Below are 17,131 nucleotides of genomic sequence, written 5' to 3' on the forward strand. Positions count from 1 at the left end.
AAGATTCAGTGAAGACATAGCGCTATGTATCCCAAGAATGTTAGCAAGCACCACAGCAAGAAGAAAATGGAGCCACTTTCAGTTTCGTTTTTAAGCAGCCGGTGCCAAGAGGAATCAAAATTTAAGGTTAAGTAAGGTTTAATATCTATTTATTTCATATTTTATTAATTTTATTTGTCTTTTCTAAATGTTTGATTTGTTTTTATATGCATCGATATAATTGCAGTATTGGAAATTGGTATTATTTGTAATATTTTTAGGTGGCTGGAATGGATTATCTGCGTTAACAGTATTTCCTACGGTAAAATGCATTTTGCAATATGAATTGTCACTTTAAGAACCCGTCTCTGAAGGTCTTAAATTGGTACATTTCTAATCGCAACCAATTTGTTCTACAAGATGTCAAAATACCTCATAGCAAACGAATATAGCAAATATTACTGGATGTTACTTTCTTTCAATCTTGCAAATAATACTGGTAGTATATTGAAACAGTTTAGACTCAGATGCATACCTCCATCTAAACTAATTAGACACAACATACAGTTTTATGGGCATGTTAAGTTCTATGGGCCAAAAAAAGAAAATTAAAGTGTAAGGTGAATCAGGGTTTCCTCCCACAGTTCAAAGACATGCAAGTTCGGCTAGTTGGGGTTAATAAAATTCAATTCGTATTGAAATAAAATTGCCCATAGTATGTGAATAAGTGTGTGTTTTTGTGTGTGCCCTGCGCTGGATTGGCACACCTTCCAGGGTGTACCCTGCCTCATGCCCTAAGCCCCATAACGCCCACATGCCCACATGAACAACTGTCCCTCCAGAATAATCCTCTAGACACCACCGTCATTCCTGTGTCATTCTCCCACTCTCTTTCTCATCACCAGCAGAGTTTCTAATCCATCCACTGAATGGCTGGCCAGCAATGCAGTTACACAAACTAATTTAAAAATCTAATCTTCTGAGCAGCTTTTCCTTCTGACAAACATTAGAATGGAAAGCACAACTTCCACTGATCATATTCCTGCAGCACTCACCCTACCCCACCCTCCCAGAACCCATGTTACTTTAATCAGTTGTTCAGGAGATGACCCTTACTAATCACTTACCCCTGTATGGGTGCTTAGTTCTACTGGCTTTTACTTGCAGGAGAGAGAGAAACAGGAGACTCCCACACAGATTGAGACGCTGTATAAGATTAAAAGCAGCTTGAAGAATCTTCCCTAATGTGTTCCTTAATGGGCTTTTTATTTATTGATAAGTATCCAGGCTCAAAAAACTGCACTGAAGATGGGTAAACTTGCTCGAAGCAATAGGTGAAAGCAGGCGGAATCGGGAAATCCAAGTCCTGCCGCCATCTAAAAAGGAGGTTGTAGAGTGATTGGAGGATCTACTGAATATTATTTTTATTCATGGTACTTGAGCCCAATCACCAGCACATACAGTATGACTCCTCGACACAAACTCTAAAGCTTCAAAGCTAAGCTTTCTGAAATTGCATAGAAAAAAAATAGGAGCACCTGGAGTAGAAGGTGCTGTTGGCCACCCAAATTTGGCATATTTACATGTCACTCTGAAAGCTCTATCTTAAAGAAATGTCCATATATCTTACAGAATGACTTGTTCGGATAAGCTATTAAATTTGCCATTTAAATAATGATGCTAAAGTAATATATATTTTTTTTTTAATATTTTTTCCCCCATTCTTCACAAAACCATGGGTAAGCCTCAATTTTTTTCTTGGGTCTACAAAACAATATCAATTAGCATTTTGTATGTCCTGTGCCATTACTATTCATTTGCAAAAGCATGGCAATGTAGCTCCAGATTTAGCCGCTCAATTGAACACCAGACCCATTCTGAATTTTATTTGATAGCTAATGCTAAGAAACATTTTCATTTAAGGTCCCATTTAGGTTTATTAATTTAAAGTAAAACCTTTATGAAGTGTTTACCTTTTAATACTTTGGGGCTGTTCTTCAGTGTATGTTCCCAAAGACATTTTATATACAGTACTGTGGGACATGCAAATGACTGCTGTTGAGCAACTATGTCTTTTTTCATTAATGAACTACCAGGTTTTTCTGACCCCTCCAGCCCTACCAGAGGTCGGCCAAATAGCCCCTTGGTTTTAAACTAACAACTTAATCACCGACAATTGACTCCCATTAACTTAAATAAGTAATTAAGTAACTAATTGCCACATTTACAGAACAAAGGCAACTGTTTACACGTGATTAAGGATATTAGGTAAAAACAACCGGGCCAAATGGCCCCTCTCTGGTAGTCCTAGTGTTAAAAATGCTTAAAAATAAAAGTAAGCAGTAATTAATGAAAAGGACAATAATTGGTGTGACGAGCTGTTGCTTAAAGTATAGTCTCAGGTACATTTTGTGCAGTTGTATAAGGAAATTAGCTGCTTAGTTTTACAAAACCTCTGTAGTCCAACTGGGGACCATGAAGGCCAATGGTGAGCATTGTATTTATTCCCATTTTTACAACTGTGGTAGGACCTCTGGTCAACATCCACACACTATGGGAATTATGGGAACGCCAATTAGCCTAATCTGCATGTCTTTGGACTGTGGGAGGAAAACGGGGAACCCTAAGGAACCTCACCAAGCACAGGGAGAACATGCAAATTCCATACACCCTGAGGTATGTTCATCAATTCTCATCCTTCTTCTACTGGTAGAGTCTGGTGGTTTCTTTTTTTTCAGCCTTTCCTGCTTACTGATTGGCTAGAAAGATGCACTTCTGCAAGGGGCATCAACACTACTTCATTTGCATTTAATGCATGATGGTCGAATTTCAGCTGGAATATTAACATTCTAACACTCTAAGACTTATGTTAGCTAGTTAAAATAGTGTAAATAGTTAAATAGTGTAAACAGTTAAATAGTGTTACTGTATATGGCACTTTAAAGTTCATGGTTTATGTGGGAAAAGGTCTCCGTATTCAGAGCTGTGATTAGCAGGTGCTTATGTTAATTTTTAACGATTGACCCGCGCTGCCTTTTCAAACTGGAATGATGGCTAATCATGTCCAATTGTCTAATTGTGTTTAAACCATATTATAAATAGCTAGTTTGCTCATGCTAAAGCAACATGATATTATATATTATATATATAGTTTTTGGCACACACAATTTAGTTTGTTTTTTTCAGTTACAAAAAATAAATGTTCATACACGTATGCTACTACTCTTGTTTTTCTTAACATTAGCTAGTTGATTTTAAATGAAGGGCATGACCTAGCCACATTAGCTGCCGTGGATCGATTAGGAATGCACTGAAGAGGAGCAGGTTTTGCCGGAAAAGCACTTTAACACAGAGGTAAGTATAGTACGCTTCCATGGTGTGGGAATTCCTTGTTGTCTGTGACTGATAGTGGCTTATTGACCCCAGCTTGGACGCTATCACATTTATTAAAAAAACATCTAGATCACTGTCATTTTTGGTCATGTCTTTATTAGCATGGCAACATGCACTAGGATTTCATACACAGTATTAGATGTTGTTACAAAAGAAAAAGCACAGTTTTGGATCAATACACATTAACAGTATTAATGTATTCCTGCCTATATTACAGGGATTACAGTATGTCATTGTCTCTTAACAGAAGATAAAAAAAAACATAATAATGAAAGTAATTACCATTATTATGAATTGTTCAATGCATATACTAATAAACTAATTCAATGGCTATGCTACATGTTAGATGTTAATGCTATGGCTAATGCTAAAGGTATCATAAGATAACAGAGACAAGAAGCCAGACACATCAGGAAACATAAACGGTGACAGCATTAACAACATTACACAAAACTAAACTGAAACACGTGCTTCTTTCATTCCACAGTGTACCCCTACTTTCCATTCGGACCACCCTACAAGATCACCAATACAGGCACCAATGCAATGCGTTACACTGGTAACGTAAACAACCCAAATACGTGTTTCTGCTATTGTGAGAATAAAATATTAGTTATATATCAAAACAAATGTTACAAAACATATACTATTGAAATGTACCATGATTAAATGACATTTGATCAACATCCAACATCGATGCTGTCATTCATTAGGAGATTAATATTATACAGATAAGAAGCCTATTGTATAATAGCCAATTGTAGTACAGTCCCCTACATACGATCAGTCGAGTTACGAAATGTCGATGATACAAACATGCGATCAGATCACATGTCCCACGTACATTGTCACTTGAGGTCAGCATGTACAAGCCCAGGATGTCCGGAAGCAAGTGTAAAAGCAGCAGCAGTAAAGATGGAGACAAAAGTTTAAAATAATTGAGAGACATTGCTCGTTCTTTAACATAAATCGTTAACCATCCGCACGATTCTAAAGAACAAGATCATGGAACATGTTAGTTTCATACTGTGTTTTATGTCTTAGTATCTTAGTACCTAGACAATGTCTTTTGGACTCATGAACAAAGTGGATTTATGAACGAGCTCTCGGAACAGAAGTGTACATTTTAAACCATGACAGTGACATGAATGTGTGAAATAAATGAGTGTAGAATGAAATTTGTATTATATCATATTGCATTTTAATAAAAAGAATAAATACTGTACTGTAATACCCACCTTCTTTCTTTTTATGAAATCATGACACAACTTTTAGGGCCAAAAGTGTAAGGTCACCTGACCATCACAACCATATCTGCTTTTTGGGGATCCCATTTCAGAATTAGTCCGCCTTTGCTATTACAGCAACCTCATCTCTGGATCTGGGGCATGGCCCTTAGGTGTATTTGTTCCTTTAGCCACAGGAGTATTAGTGAGGTCAGACGAAGAAGCTTGATGCACAGGTAGCATTCCAATTTATCGCCAAGGTGTTGATTGGGGTTGCAGTCTGCGATCTGTGCAGGAGGTTCACATTCTTCCATTCAAAACATGTCTTCATGGAGCTTGTTTTGTGCACGGGGGCATTCCCATCGCGGTGGAACTGCTTCCTAATTCCAATGAAGGAAAACCTTATTTCTCGGATGTTAGGGATTTTCTGACAAATCCCTTTGATGAAGCAAAATTTTCCGAGTGTTATTCTGAAATGCAAACTTTCCCATGCCTCTATCTCTTGCCTACCTTTTTGTTTTCTGTCATATGTCTATAAAACAACCTCCTCCCTTGAGCACTTCCTGGTTCCTCTAACCAAAAAACCCAAAAACGACTGAAGAAAACAGGCTCAGGCTCTATATTCCAGCGTTTTCCAGTTTGGACTGCATTACCCACAAAGCACTGCGTTGTGGGCAATGCTTTGTGGGTAATGCAGTCCAAAGCATTGCCCGCACTGGACTACACTTCCGTGGCTATACCCCACGTGTGTTGTGAAGACACGCCCCACAGAACTGGGGGGCGGGCTCAGCAGAGGTCATGAGCATTTAAATTAGCATGTACTGAAACAGGTTGCTGAGAACAGAGCTAGTTTTTACCAGGTAAAAGTAGTGTTTTTTTTTTTTACACAATCCTTTTGAATTTTTAATTAACGTATAATACAAACTTTTTATTAGGACCCTAAAGATCATATTAACATTTAATAAAAAATGGGATGTGTAGGACCTTTTAAATAGAATATTTTTCAATTATTATAATTCGAGAAATATTAGTTGTGTGGACTATAAAATTCCACCATCAACAATATACCAAATTATCTTTGCTCATTTTCATAGATTTTCCATAAAAACACAAATGTTCCATCTCCAAACCTAAGTGTAACAGAAAATGTGATGTTTTATTATTATTATTATTATTATTATTATTATGATTATTATTTCTATTTAAATAAAAAAAAAACATCAGCATGCTGGTTCAAACAGTCACTTTCCAGGCCAGTGTAAATTTTCAAAGACTCTGCAGAAGCAAAGCATCCTCCAGTGGGAAAGGATAAGAAAATAACAGATATTGATCAGGCTCATTTATCACTGAGAGGGGAACTTACTGAGCTGTGTGTGGTGCTGAGTCTCTACTTGAGAGAAAAGGGAGGACGAAAGTCTTTCACCAGGACGGTACCAATTAACGTATATATGGTGTGTAAATTCCACACACTGCAATCGATTGGCATAATAATTGTCCAAATAATTCCAACTTTGGAATAAACACCACCGTCATATGGCTGTCTTACAGTTTGATGTAAATCCATTGTGTCATGGTGAAATGCATGTTTAATCGCACATATTACACTTTTTATTGTAGTTAATAAGATTATCCATAAAAAGGTAATTGGAATAGATATTACTTATGTCAATCCATCCATCTATCCAGAAACCTCTGTAGTCCTGCTAGGGACTGTTGCGGCCATTAGTGACCATTGTATTTATTCAAATTTTTACGACCATGGTGGGACGTCTGGTCAACATTCACACGCTGGAGAACAGCAGAAACAAAGCTTCCTCCACATTCACACACTACCAGCTATTAGACTAAGTCTTCGGAAACCCACCAAGCACTGTGAGAACATGCAAACTCCATGCACGCAGATCCCAAGGCGGAAATCGAACCCGGTCACTGGAGGTGCAGGCTGACAATGCTAAAAACTAAGCCACTGTCCCGCCATTACCTACACTACTGTGGCAGATATAAGTTTATCCTACAAGCCACAGGCATGTTTTCTATACAGCCAAGCACATCAAATTACATTAGCATCATTTTATTTTTTATTTCATATGTCATGGCCCCATTAAGTTATGCGCATAATTAACTGGCAGCACCTCCAATAAAATAATTAAATAAATAAAATGCAAAACAATAGGTGCTGGATCAAGGACTACTTTATAAATTGTTGAATGATGAAGGCGAAAGGCATATTGATCAATTAAACCAGTGATTTATATAGAGATTACAACTAGGTCTATCTATTCATTCAAGAAATATAATGGCATCATTTAAGATTCAACTCTGTAGTCCATTTTTTTTATATAATGCCATATGACAGGAAATTGAGTTTAAAGGTGTCCTAGAAATGCAAGCACCTCTGAGTTCGAGTAACATTAGCAGTGTAAAATATTGACATAACATTCAGACTGGGAACGCATTCCCCTGCTCATTACTCAAATCTGAATATAGATGCCTGCAATTTTGCTTTGCTTTACTGATTTAAAAATGAGATCTTGTACGGCTAGGAAAAAACAAGAAAGTGACATATGCTTATATATATATATATATATATTTATTTCCAGGAGATTTCATATCTAAAAATATTGAGCATATTGGCAGTGCAGAGTCACAGGCGCATGCACATGCACACACAACAAAAACACACACACATACACACAATCTCTAAATAGCATTGCTCAGCTCTCTTAGACAGGGCGGGACTGGGCGTAAAAGCAATCTCGTGTTTCATACACACACAAACACATACACAGCTGCTCAGCAGGCAAAGCACACAGTACAGTAAGGGCATATCTTTAGTTTTTAATCCCAGTTACAATTCTATTACCCAAAGCAATTTAATAACAAAAAGATCTACTTAATGCAGTCCATTTAGCATGATAATTTCTTGTATGCGTGAAGCATTAGAATCATCACAATTATGCTTTTCCTATCATCAACACCGCTACAAGCCATGAGGCTGCTATTATCCTGTGCCGAAGAATAGCATAAAAATGATTATACATTGCAAGGCTCAGGAGAAGAAAACAGTATTGCACAAATAAAAAGAAATGTCTGGGCTCATAGCTTTTAATTTATAGTTGCCTGGTGGACAAGTAGATACACCTCCAGGGTCCACGCTCAATTTCAGTCTCGTGTGTGTGTGTGTGTGTGTGTGTGTGTGTGTGTGTGTTTGCTCTGTGATGGACTGGTCTCCAAAGTGTACCCTATAGAGCCCAGACTCCCCTGTGATCGGATCCAGGCTTCCTGTGTCCCTGTACAGCACAAGTGGTATAGAGAATGAGTGAGATTGAGTGAGTGTATGGATGACAAATGGACGTTTTAGAATCAGAAAAAACAAATGTACTGTAGGAACACTCTGGAAAAGCTAAGAAAAGGCAGCACCAAACTACTTTTTATAAATCACTTCATCGTTATTGAAACACAAGATCTCGTTTAATAGAAGAAATTAATAATCATATAGAATTTGTTCATTTCTCTTAGTTTACATTAAGGGTTTAACCAAATTTTATTTAATTTTTTAGATTGGACAGGTACAGTAACACTATGTAACAAAAAATTTACATTTTTCTTCTATTTGGGTAGAAACTGTTTCCTAACTCCTTATGGCTTGAGTAAATGGAAAAGACAGAGAAATTTTCTCCTAATAAAATTTTCAAATATACCCATTTTCTAGAACATCCTGGGGCCTTTGATAGCTGTTACTTGTCAATTTTTGCTTACAAAGAATCGGAGCTCTGTATTGTAGTGAAAATGAAACAAGTGTGTGTCCTAGAACTTAAAATACCAGCGAATTAAATTGTCTTGAAGTTAAACTCGTACACATCAGGTATGTCTAAACTGCTACTGTATTCCTTAGTTGTGAAATCGCTCTGTTCTTTCTGCACCGAGAACTCCAGCTCCTCTTCGCAGTCAGCAGTTTTGACTGACAGTACTGCTGAGATGCCCGCTTCCCCTGTTGTGTGCCGACAATGCAGTGTGTAAACCCAGGAGAGCTCTGAACCCACATATATCCATCATGTGCAGCGGTTTTCCGAACGACGTGGCAAAGCAGGATGGTCTTAAACATGTGTGTCTCAGTTAAGCTCCCTGAATAAAATGTGAGACACATGGGTCACTTTCTTTTCCCCTAACACTTAGTTACTCCTTCGCTCAACTTAATAACAAAATCAATGCGGTCATGTAAGGTATTGAGTGGTCAATTATAATGCACTTTAAAGTTTGGGGGCCTGTTTTGGTGTTTTACTTGCTGGTATAAATTTTTCTTTGGAATGGGGATACACTGTCTTTGCCACGATGTGTTTGTCCGCCCAATGAGAATAAAAATACATCATGTAAACACATCAACCTGTCACCTGACATGCCTGACACCTGCCCGATCTGTATGAATTTTTAATAGGAATATTTCTCTCTTGTTGAAATAAATATAGTCCTTCTGCACGTGTAACATTACGTGATGTAATGAGTTTCCTAGAAGTTGAGTTGGTATTTCTAATTAGTATGTTTTTTATTGGGTTTTCTTTCAGCTGCTCCTGTCAAGGGGTAACCACACTGGACCGGTCGAGCCACATACTGTACATCTTGGCACAGGTTTTATACTGGATGCCCTTTCCTGATGCAAGCGTCCCATTCTACCCCGGCACTATGCATGAACTCCATCCAGTAGCTAGGTTTTGGCATCACCTGGGGAATAAACCTAGATTAAACTTGGGAATTAAAGCTTACTACTGAGCCACCAAAGAGTGATTTTAATCATGTTGAAGCAATATTGTAAACATAGAAATTGTCATAACCGTAATCACAGGGAAAAAAAGAGAGTTATTGGTGATATGATGCTAGATTTAATGTTGTTTTGGAAGGAGTCTCCAGTGTCAGTGTTTTGCATCAGGATAAAGGGTGTTGCATTTTCAAGTTGGGATCAACCTAATTGCAATTAGTAAACGTAAAGACAATAGCATTATGGACTACTTACAAACTTACAAGTAATACTATGCGGTTTGACTCACGGTGAGATGCGGAGTTAGGCACCGTGAGACGCCGCTATTGCCCGCCGACGTTCCGCGAAGTTCTGTAAGGACCACAAGCTTCCGCGAGGACCGGCCAAAAAACAAACATGTTTAATGGAAAGATGGAAACGTATTCACAGCGCCAAAAACTCGCGGTAAATCATGATGAACCGTACTTATGGCCACCACGTGAAACCGCGTAGGAGAGAGAGGGGTATTAGCTCACTTAAAAAGCTGCTATTTTATCTTTAATTAAAAAACAAAAGAGGCTGGTGAAAGAACTATTAAGAATATTAAGAACTAACCTGATGGACACCATTACACATAACTATAAATCTATGCAAAAAAAACAATAGGTTATTCTTCAACAGTTGGCCTGGGAAAGAGTCTGTGGTTTAAGCCGAATAGATCACTTGCTCTTATACCAACATAACCCCACCATGTTTTATCCTTTATTTAATATCATGTTATATAGCAGTTCCAGTTTTATGGACGTGACATTTGCTCTCATGCTGGCGAACAAAATGTCTCACAGCAGAGACAAGCTTAGGATCAATGAATCAAATTGCATATGCTGTCACTTACTCACTTGAGAACAGTGCAGACAAAGTCTTGTATACGTATATGTGTATATAGTCTCATATATGTGTTATATATGTTCATGTGTTGAACACGGTATACAGGAGTTATACACATTTGTGATAAACTACACTACACACAAACTACAAAAAAAATATGGCAATCATGGCAAGAACAAAAAAAAACATGAAAAGGGTGGATATAAGCATATTTCTTATTCTGGAAACAAATCATTAAGGAAATAAAATAAATCATTGAGGTTCATAATTGCCATGGGTCCTAAAACTGATGCATATGACTATGGCATATTTCTTTATTTACTTGCATGACTATATCAAATGTAGATGAACAATTTAGTTGAACATGTGACCCAATGTTTATCTATATAAGCAAAAGGAAGGTCTGTACATTGGTCAGAATTTGCTCTTTTACTGATATCTTTACATTTCATACATTGGATTTGGAGACAAAACCAGTCTCCAAAAATGTTCTTTCTCTATGTTTGTCCAACCAGATTTTGTCACAACATCTCGCGAAACTGGCTTGACAGAATTTAATGGAACTTCACCAGTTCTTCTGCATATACCTGAAGTTATACCTATAATGCACTATAAATAAAATCGAAATGTTTAGTCAAAGTGAAATTATGAACAGTTATATGCCAGATTATAACCCCCAAGTTTTGACACCGTACTGCACGTCCGTCAAACTGTGGGCAGGTCTTAAATGTTGTTTTTTTTCCACTTTTCCAGTACTTACAGTACATCTGCCAGAAGTTTAACCTGCACCATAAATCCATGTTGCACCATGAAATCAAAATGTCAAGTAAAGTTATGAACAGTTATGTCAGATTTAAATAATCTACTTTAAAAGAAAATTTTGTATTTCATCATAGAAGCATAAGAGGCTTTAAACATCCCTCTATACACACATACACACACAAACAAGAGAGAGAAAAAAACAAAATAGTTATCCACTTTTACTTTTCCTACTGGACACTGAACTATGAAATAGGTAGTGCAGAAGAATATTGCTCTTCCATGCTCCAGTGCTGCTCCTGACCATTTTTGGGAAGTTTAGTCCCAAAAAAATAATTAAATAGTCTTTCCTCTAACGTCCACATTCCTCTTTTGCACATTACCAGAATGGTCTTAGCTCCATCTTTTTCAGCTCTTACCCAACTGAATGAAGTGTGTAAATTGAGTTGAGGTGATTTAGAGCTGGGAAGTAGTAAAAATGTTTTCAGCACTTAAACACACACACAAGGAAAGCAGAGAGGCTGGGGAGGGTGAGAGAGAGAGAGAGAGAGAGAGAGAGAGAGAGAGAGCATGTACAGTACAGGAAAAGTTTACCATCTTCTATTTTCCATCTGTGGCACAGAATCCACTCGTAATAATGTGAGATTGAAAGTGGACCTAGCTTCTACTTCCTGAAAGGCTATAATTAGAGATTTTATAATTAGATTCCCAGACAACAAAGCCATCAGGCTACATGACCTGCATAGATCAGAGTAAAATGACTTCACAGTTGGCACACTAACATACTGTACTCATACTCATGATAAAATTGAGCATAATAAACATTATATATAGTACATGAATGAAGAAAAGATTAACAAGCTATAAAAAGTGTTGCGCAGTGCATCATAACAAATGGTCAAATTTATGGCATAATAAGTAAGATGTGGTGCAAATTAAACTTAAAAAATTTTTTCACACCCTGAGATTTCATTTAGGTGCCTTTAGTTATGATTACAACACAAAATGTTGGCCAGTTTTTGTGTCAAAATTATTCCTTATGCTCCCAGAACTACTCATTCTCAGTCCTAGTCCTGGAATATGACCTTGCCATCAGGAGAGGAGAAATCAACTGAAGGGATGACCGGGTCTTTCTGTGTATTCAGGTCATCTGCTGTCTTCATTTTATTGCCACATAATATTAAGACTAAACCTGACCAACTTAAGCAACCCCAGATCAGAACACTGCCTCCAGCAGCTTGTACAGTGGGCATGGTACATCATCAAATTTAGGCAATTTCCCTCTGAGATTAATACAGTTCTTTGAATCTTGAATCAGTGCATCGCTTCATGCGCCTCTCATTATACCCTGATGCACCCATCGCTCTGTAATAGGACCAAACTCTCATTAGACCACTTGACCTTTTCCCATTTTTTGGCCATTTCAATGTCCAATATTTATGATCACTTTATATATTTGAGCAATTTAAAGCCTGTTTCGATCCACCAACAAGTGGTGTCTTAAACTTCAGTTTACAGTATCATCAGCTCATCCTCTACCAGGTTCAGGTTCACTTTAAAAATTATAAAATATTACCGTAACATGCATTAAGGCTCCTGAATGCAGAAAAGCCAATGCTAGTCATAGCAGCAGCTAATAGAAAAAAAAAGTATGTTAATTTGGATGAATGGTTACACTAGAGTATCCCACATAGGTTTAAGTATCCAACATAGTATTTGCACAACATCCAAATCACATAATGTACTATTTCACATACTGTATTGCGTACTTTATGCAACACATACTGTACCTGTAATTCATTACTGCTATAGCAGTAACAAAGTACTAAAATCCTTTTATTGCATTTAACATTTTCCAAAAATCCACTGAACACATTTATTTTACTTATGGCACCCAATACGTATATTGCGAGTGCAGTAGTTCTGCTTCACTGATCACTGATAAAAAAAGTGATAAGATTGTCTTTTTCAAGGATCAAGAAGGTGTTTTAGGTAATGTGGCTGTTTTATGTTGCCTAAAAATCTAAAGTTTAAACTTTAGAAAATTTAGCAGTGTTCAAATTAAAAGATTTCTTGAAGACAAACTTCTGGGTCAGAGAATTTCTTTCTTGAAATATATACAATTGATTAATCATAACATTATATAACCCTAACAGGGGAACTGAACAAAATTGCTTACCAACTATACACCAGCAAATTGGTGACAGAAACATGGGAACTCAAGGCTTCTTCATGCCCGCTGGGACCAAAGGCCAGACTGTCCAGTTCAATCCTACATAAAAGCCAAAACTCCAAAACCCCTTGGAGTCATGCCCTGAGGGGTCGGAGCTGCAGCGGTGGCACAAGCGGAACCCAAAACATAGGTTGTTATAGTTTTAATGTTATAGCTGATGTGTATATCATCTTACTGAATAGTTATAATGAAATGACGTCTGTTCACCTTGACCCTCGGCCACAATGATATATGCTTTAATATGTTTTGCAATACGCAATTTCAGTTTGCCTTTTTATTGCATAGGTTATTATTGTGTTTGCATATCCTGATGACAAACCAAATTAGACTTAAACAACAAAACATGCCAACGGCAACCAACTTTGCTCATCATTTACACTTATCTAATATTTTTCTGTCTTTGTTCTATATATTTGGTTAACAATTGTTCTTCCCTAATGTGTTCAGCCTGTTCGACAAAGACAGCGAACATCACACTGATTGTTGCAGACAGAATGTAGTTCTGAGTCCTAGCTGAATCAAATGATTGAACGAATGATGCTGTACGTTTAAGAAGATAATACTAATATTGCAATCAATGCTGTCAAGCTTGTTCAATGTTTAAGATTTAATAGCCAAGCCAATTTTAAGCACTGTGTCACCTATGTGCATTGCATTCTGTAAATCTGAGCCCATCACTTGCACCACTGTAATATTTGAATAGAAAAATATTCAACGTGTTTCAGGATGGAGTTTCTCTTTAGGTGACTAACACAGGTAATGTGTGCCATTTCTCCACAAAGGTCAGTAGAATGAATTAAGTCATTTCCAGCTCAGCTATTTCTGGAAAATCAAACAAATGGATGACCATTTATAGCCGCCGAAGCAGGGGCCTCCCTGGTAATTATACATTCCCAAGCAACACCTCACCATACTGATCTGTTATTAATGTTGACAAATGGATTAGGAAACACATGCTACAGCTTAAATAAAACTTTGTTTTAAACATTGTGATTAAAATTCATTAGGTGATATGTTGTTTTCCCGTAGTTACATAACATATAATTTTGACTTTTAGGGGCATACATTCATCACAATTATATATATATATATATATATATATATATATATATATATATATATATATATATATATATATATATAATCACTGAAATTAATTATTAAATTAATTAATTAAATTAATAATTCATTAATTAAATTGAAATAAATCATTATTTAAAAAAAAAATTATTAACCAGTCATGAAATATGTATTTTATCTCAGCGATAAACTTTATACAAACGTTAGTAAGCTCACCCCTTACTCTCAGGTTCCATGCTTAAGTTGTAAAATCTAATCGGTCATAAGGAGTTAATAAATAGTTTATGACAGCACGGCTTTGAGAGTACTAATAATTCAAAGGATAGGTTTGTATTATTGCGTTGGGTCTGATGCATTACAATTTCTATCGAAATAAAAAATTCAGAGGTTTTGCCTTTAGGATCATTAGGCTCATATAGGATTATAGGAACATGTATTTAGCTAGCTAGGACAGAGGCTTGTATAGCGGTATTAACAATAAAACAATAACAATTAAATAATTGTTATTAACAATAACAATACAATAATCATTGTTGGTAAATTTATGTGGTGTAACAGGAATAAAACAAATGGTGTACTGTTGTAAGACATGAAACCAGTCTCAGGTGGTAGATGAATTTTCTATAGTGTAGTGTACAGTAGCACAGTGTTGTACTTATGTTTACTATTGGATTCACTGACTTTTGTCGAATTGTACCTAGCTGTTCATTCATATTTCATTATCCCACTTCCACTCACAACTTGGGACACATTTTCCCTACCTTTGATGTATTGGGTTCAGTCCGAATGTAGGGGTCAAAACTGTTCTGGAGATCCCGTGGTACTGACCAACAGTTACTAACCCTTCTCTTAGAGATCTATTCATAAATAATCAGGTTCATCTGTTCTCCAGGAGGAGGCATGTGGATCCTGTGATGTTGAGACTGCTTCGTGACTACATGCCTAAGCTGCAAACCCACTCCCTGCCCATGTGCACTGTTTTTACCTGTGGCAGCGCTGAGCTGATCTGTCTCTGGAGAGCATCCCTCTCGTGAAGCGCCTCCTGAAGCTTGGCCTGTGACTGTACAAGAGCATCTCTGGTCTCGCGTAACGACTCCAGCAGCTTGTCTCGCTCGTCCAGCATGTTTACCATCAGCTGCTCGAAATTGGACTCCCCGTCCGAGCCATTCTGAGAACCTCGCTGGGAACTCGTCGAGTCTCCCTCGTTGATGGTGGGCATCACTTCACACATCATTTTTGCCAACCTTTTTTCAAATAAAGCCCGCTTGCGAAGTCTTGGTGGAAGAGTTTCCTCGGTGAGTTAGACAAGGTGATGCTTTGGTTTAGACAATCAGTGCTTGGGATCACTCACTGAAGATGCCTTAACGTTCGCATGAGTCTGCAAAATAAAGGCAACCATACTGATACTGGACTTAGTTTAAAAACCATGCCTTTCTCTAAACTACACTACACTATACTTGACCTTTAGTCATTGCCTGGGTGTAGGCTTTCTCCACTCTGACACTCTCCACCTTGATTCTAGAGCACCGTGGCATTTTTGACGGACAGATCACTTACGTCAGCGCATCTGCCTGCATGCTTTAGCCGGTTCACAATCGTGCTGATTTAACGCCCACCAGTTGCAGTGATTATCGCGGTTATCGTGTCCATCGCATCCTCCAGATCCCTTTGCCATCTGCCATCCGCCACAAGCCAACTCCTCCTTCTTCTTCTTCCTCCTCCTCCTCCTCCAAGCGCGCAGGAACGCAGCTGATCCGCTATCTCCAATATAATAAACACATAGCCTGGATTCATCCGCGATAACGCAGACGCTCTAGGGCAGACAGCCGAGATTTAAACGCCATCGTGTGCATGCCTGAGTGAAGAGCCTGTGCATGTCCGTCCGCGATCGCTCCTAAAAACACCCGGCGTGTTCCTCTCGCATCAGCACCACGCGCGCGCTCTGCCTGTCATGCACACTCTGGCTGTCAGGACTGGGGACTGAAATAGCGCTCCATACAGCGCCCCCTGCCGGAAGCCTTCTGATCCTCAACCGCGCATCATTTCTCCTGTAACCTAAATAACCGTATATTTATATATTTATATATTTATATCAGGGGCGTGGCGTGGCGTGAGACACCAGTGTCTCTATACTGGCTCCTGCGCTCGAAATAAGCATTGCATTCCCATGTCTTACTTCAGGTCACATGACTGACGGATATATTAGTCATGAAACCATGAATCATTTGTTATACGTGATCAAATGCATTGTATGTTTGCAAATTTGATACAGCTGTTTGAAGTCAGGGTAGTAGTTGAGTTATGTGGTAAAAGGAAGTTTGGAAATTTTTCTGCTCTATTAAACTTAGTGAATTAAACATAATACATTTTAAAGTTTAAAAAGTTATTAAACGCACGCTTTGGAATTACATTCATGACTTTATTTATTTAAGATGTCGCGATTTATTTTTTATTATTATTCTTGTTGCAGTTGTATTTATTTTTATTTTATTTATTCAAGGTGCTGCGATATATATTTTCTCCTTAATTATTCTTAATTTCTTTGTTTTATTTTATTGTTCTTTCTTTGTTTTATTTCATTTTAATGTAATTTAATTTAATTACATTATATATGATTTCATTTTTATTTTATTTGATGTTTATTCCAGTACACTTTTATTTTATTTTATTTATTATATATTCTTTTATACATTTCATTTTATTTAAATTAATGTTATTTTATTTAATTTCAATTTATTTTATAATATTATTATTATTATTATTATTATTTTTTTTTTTTATATATATATTTTATTTTATGGCCCATTATCGGCAACTCCTTTGTTTATTCAAGATGTCGCG

At 37.2% G+C, this 17,131-nt stretch overlaps 1 protein-coding gene across 1 annotated transcript in view; it reads right to left on the bottom strand.

The window, feature by feature from the left end:
* Window positions 1–16,222, bottom strand: part of ppfia4 (PTPRF interacting protein alpha 4) — a 134,029-nt gene extending 117,807 nt beyond the window's left edge. The window contains exon 1 of the mRNA XM_053483810.1: window positions 15,276–16,222. Within this exon, the coding sequence (XP_053339785.1) occupies window positions 15,276–15,524 (249 nt within the window). The 5' untranslated portion in view covers window positions 15,525–16,222. The remainder of the gene's footprint in view (window positions 1–15,275) is intronic.
* Window positions 16,223–17,131: the final 909 nt, after the last annotated feature.

The sequence above is a fragment of the Clarias gariepinus genome, chromosome 23 (genome assembly GCF_024256425.1).
Source record: "Clarias gariepinus isolate MV-2021 ecotype Netherlands chromosome 23, CGAR_prim_01v2, whole genome shotgun sequence".
NCBI classification, from domain to species: Eukaryota; Metazoa; Chordata; class Actinopteri; order Siluriformes; family Clariidae; genus Clarias; species Clarias gariepinus.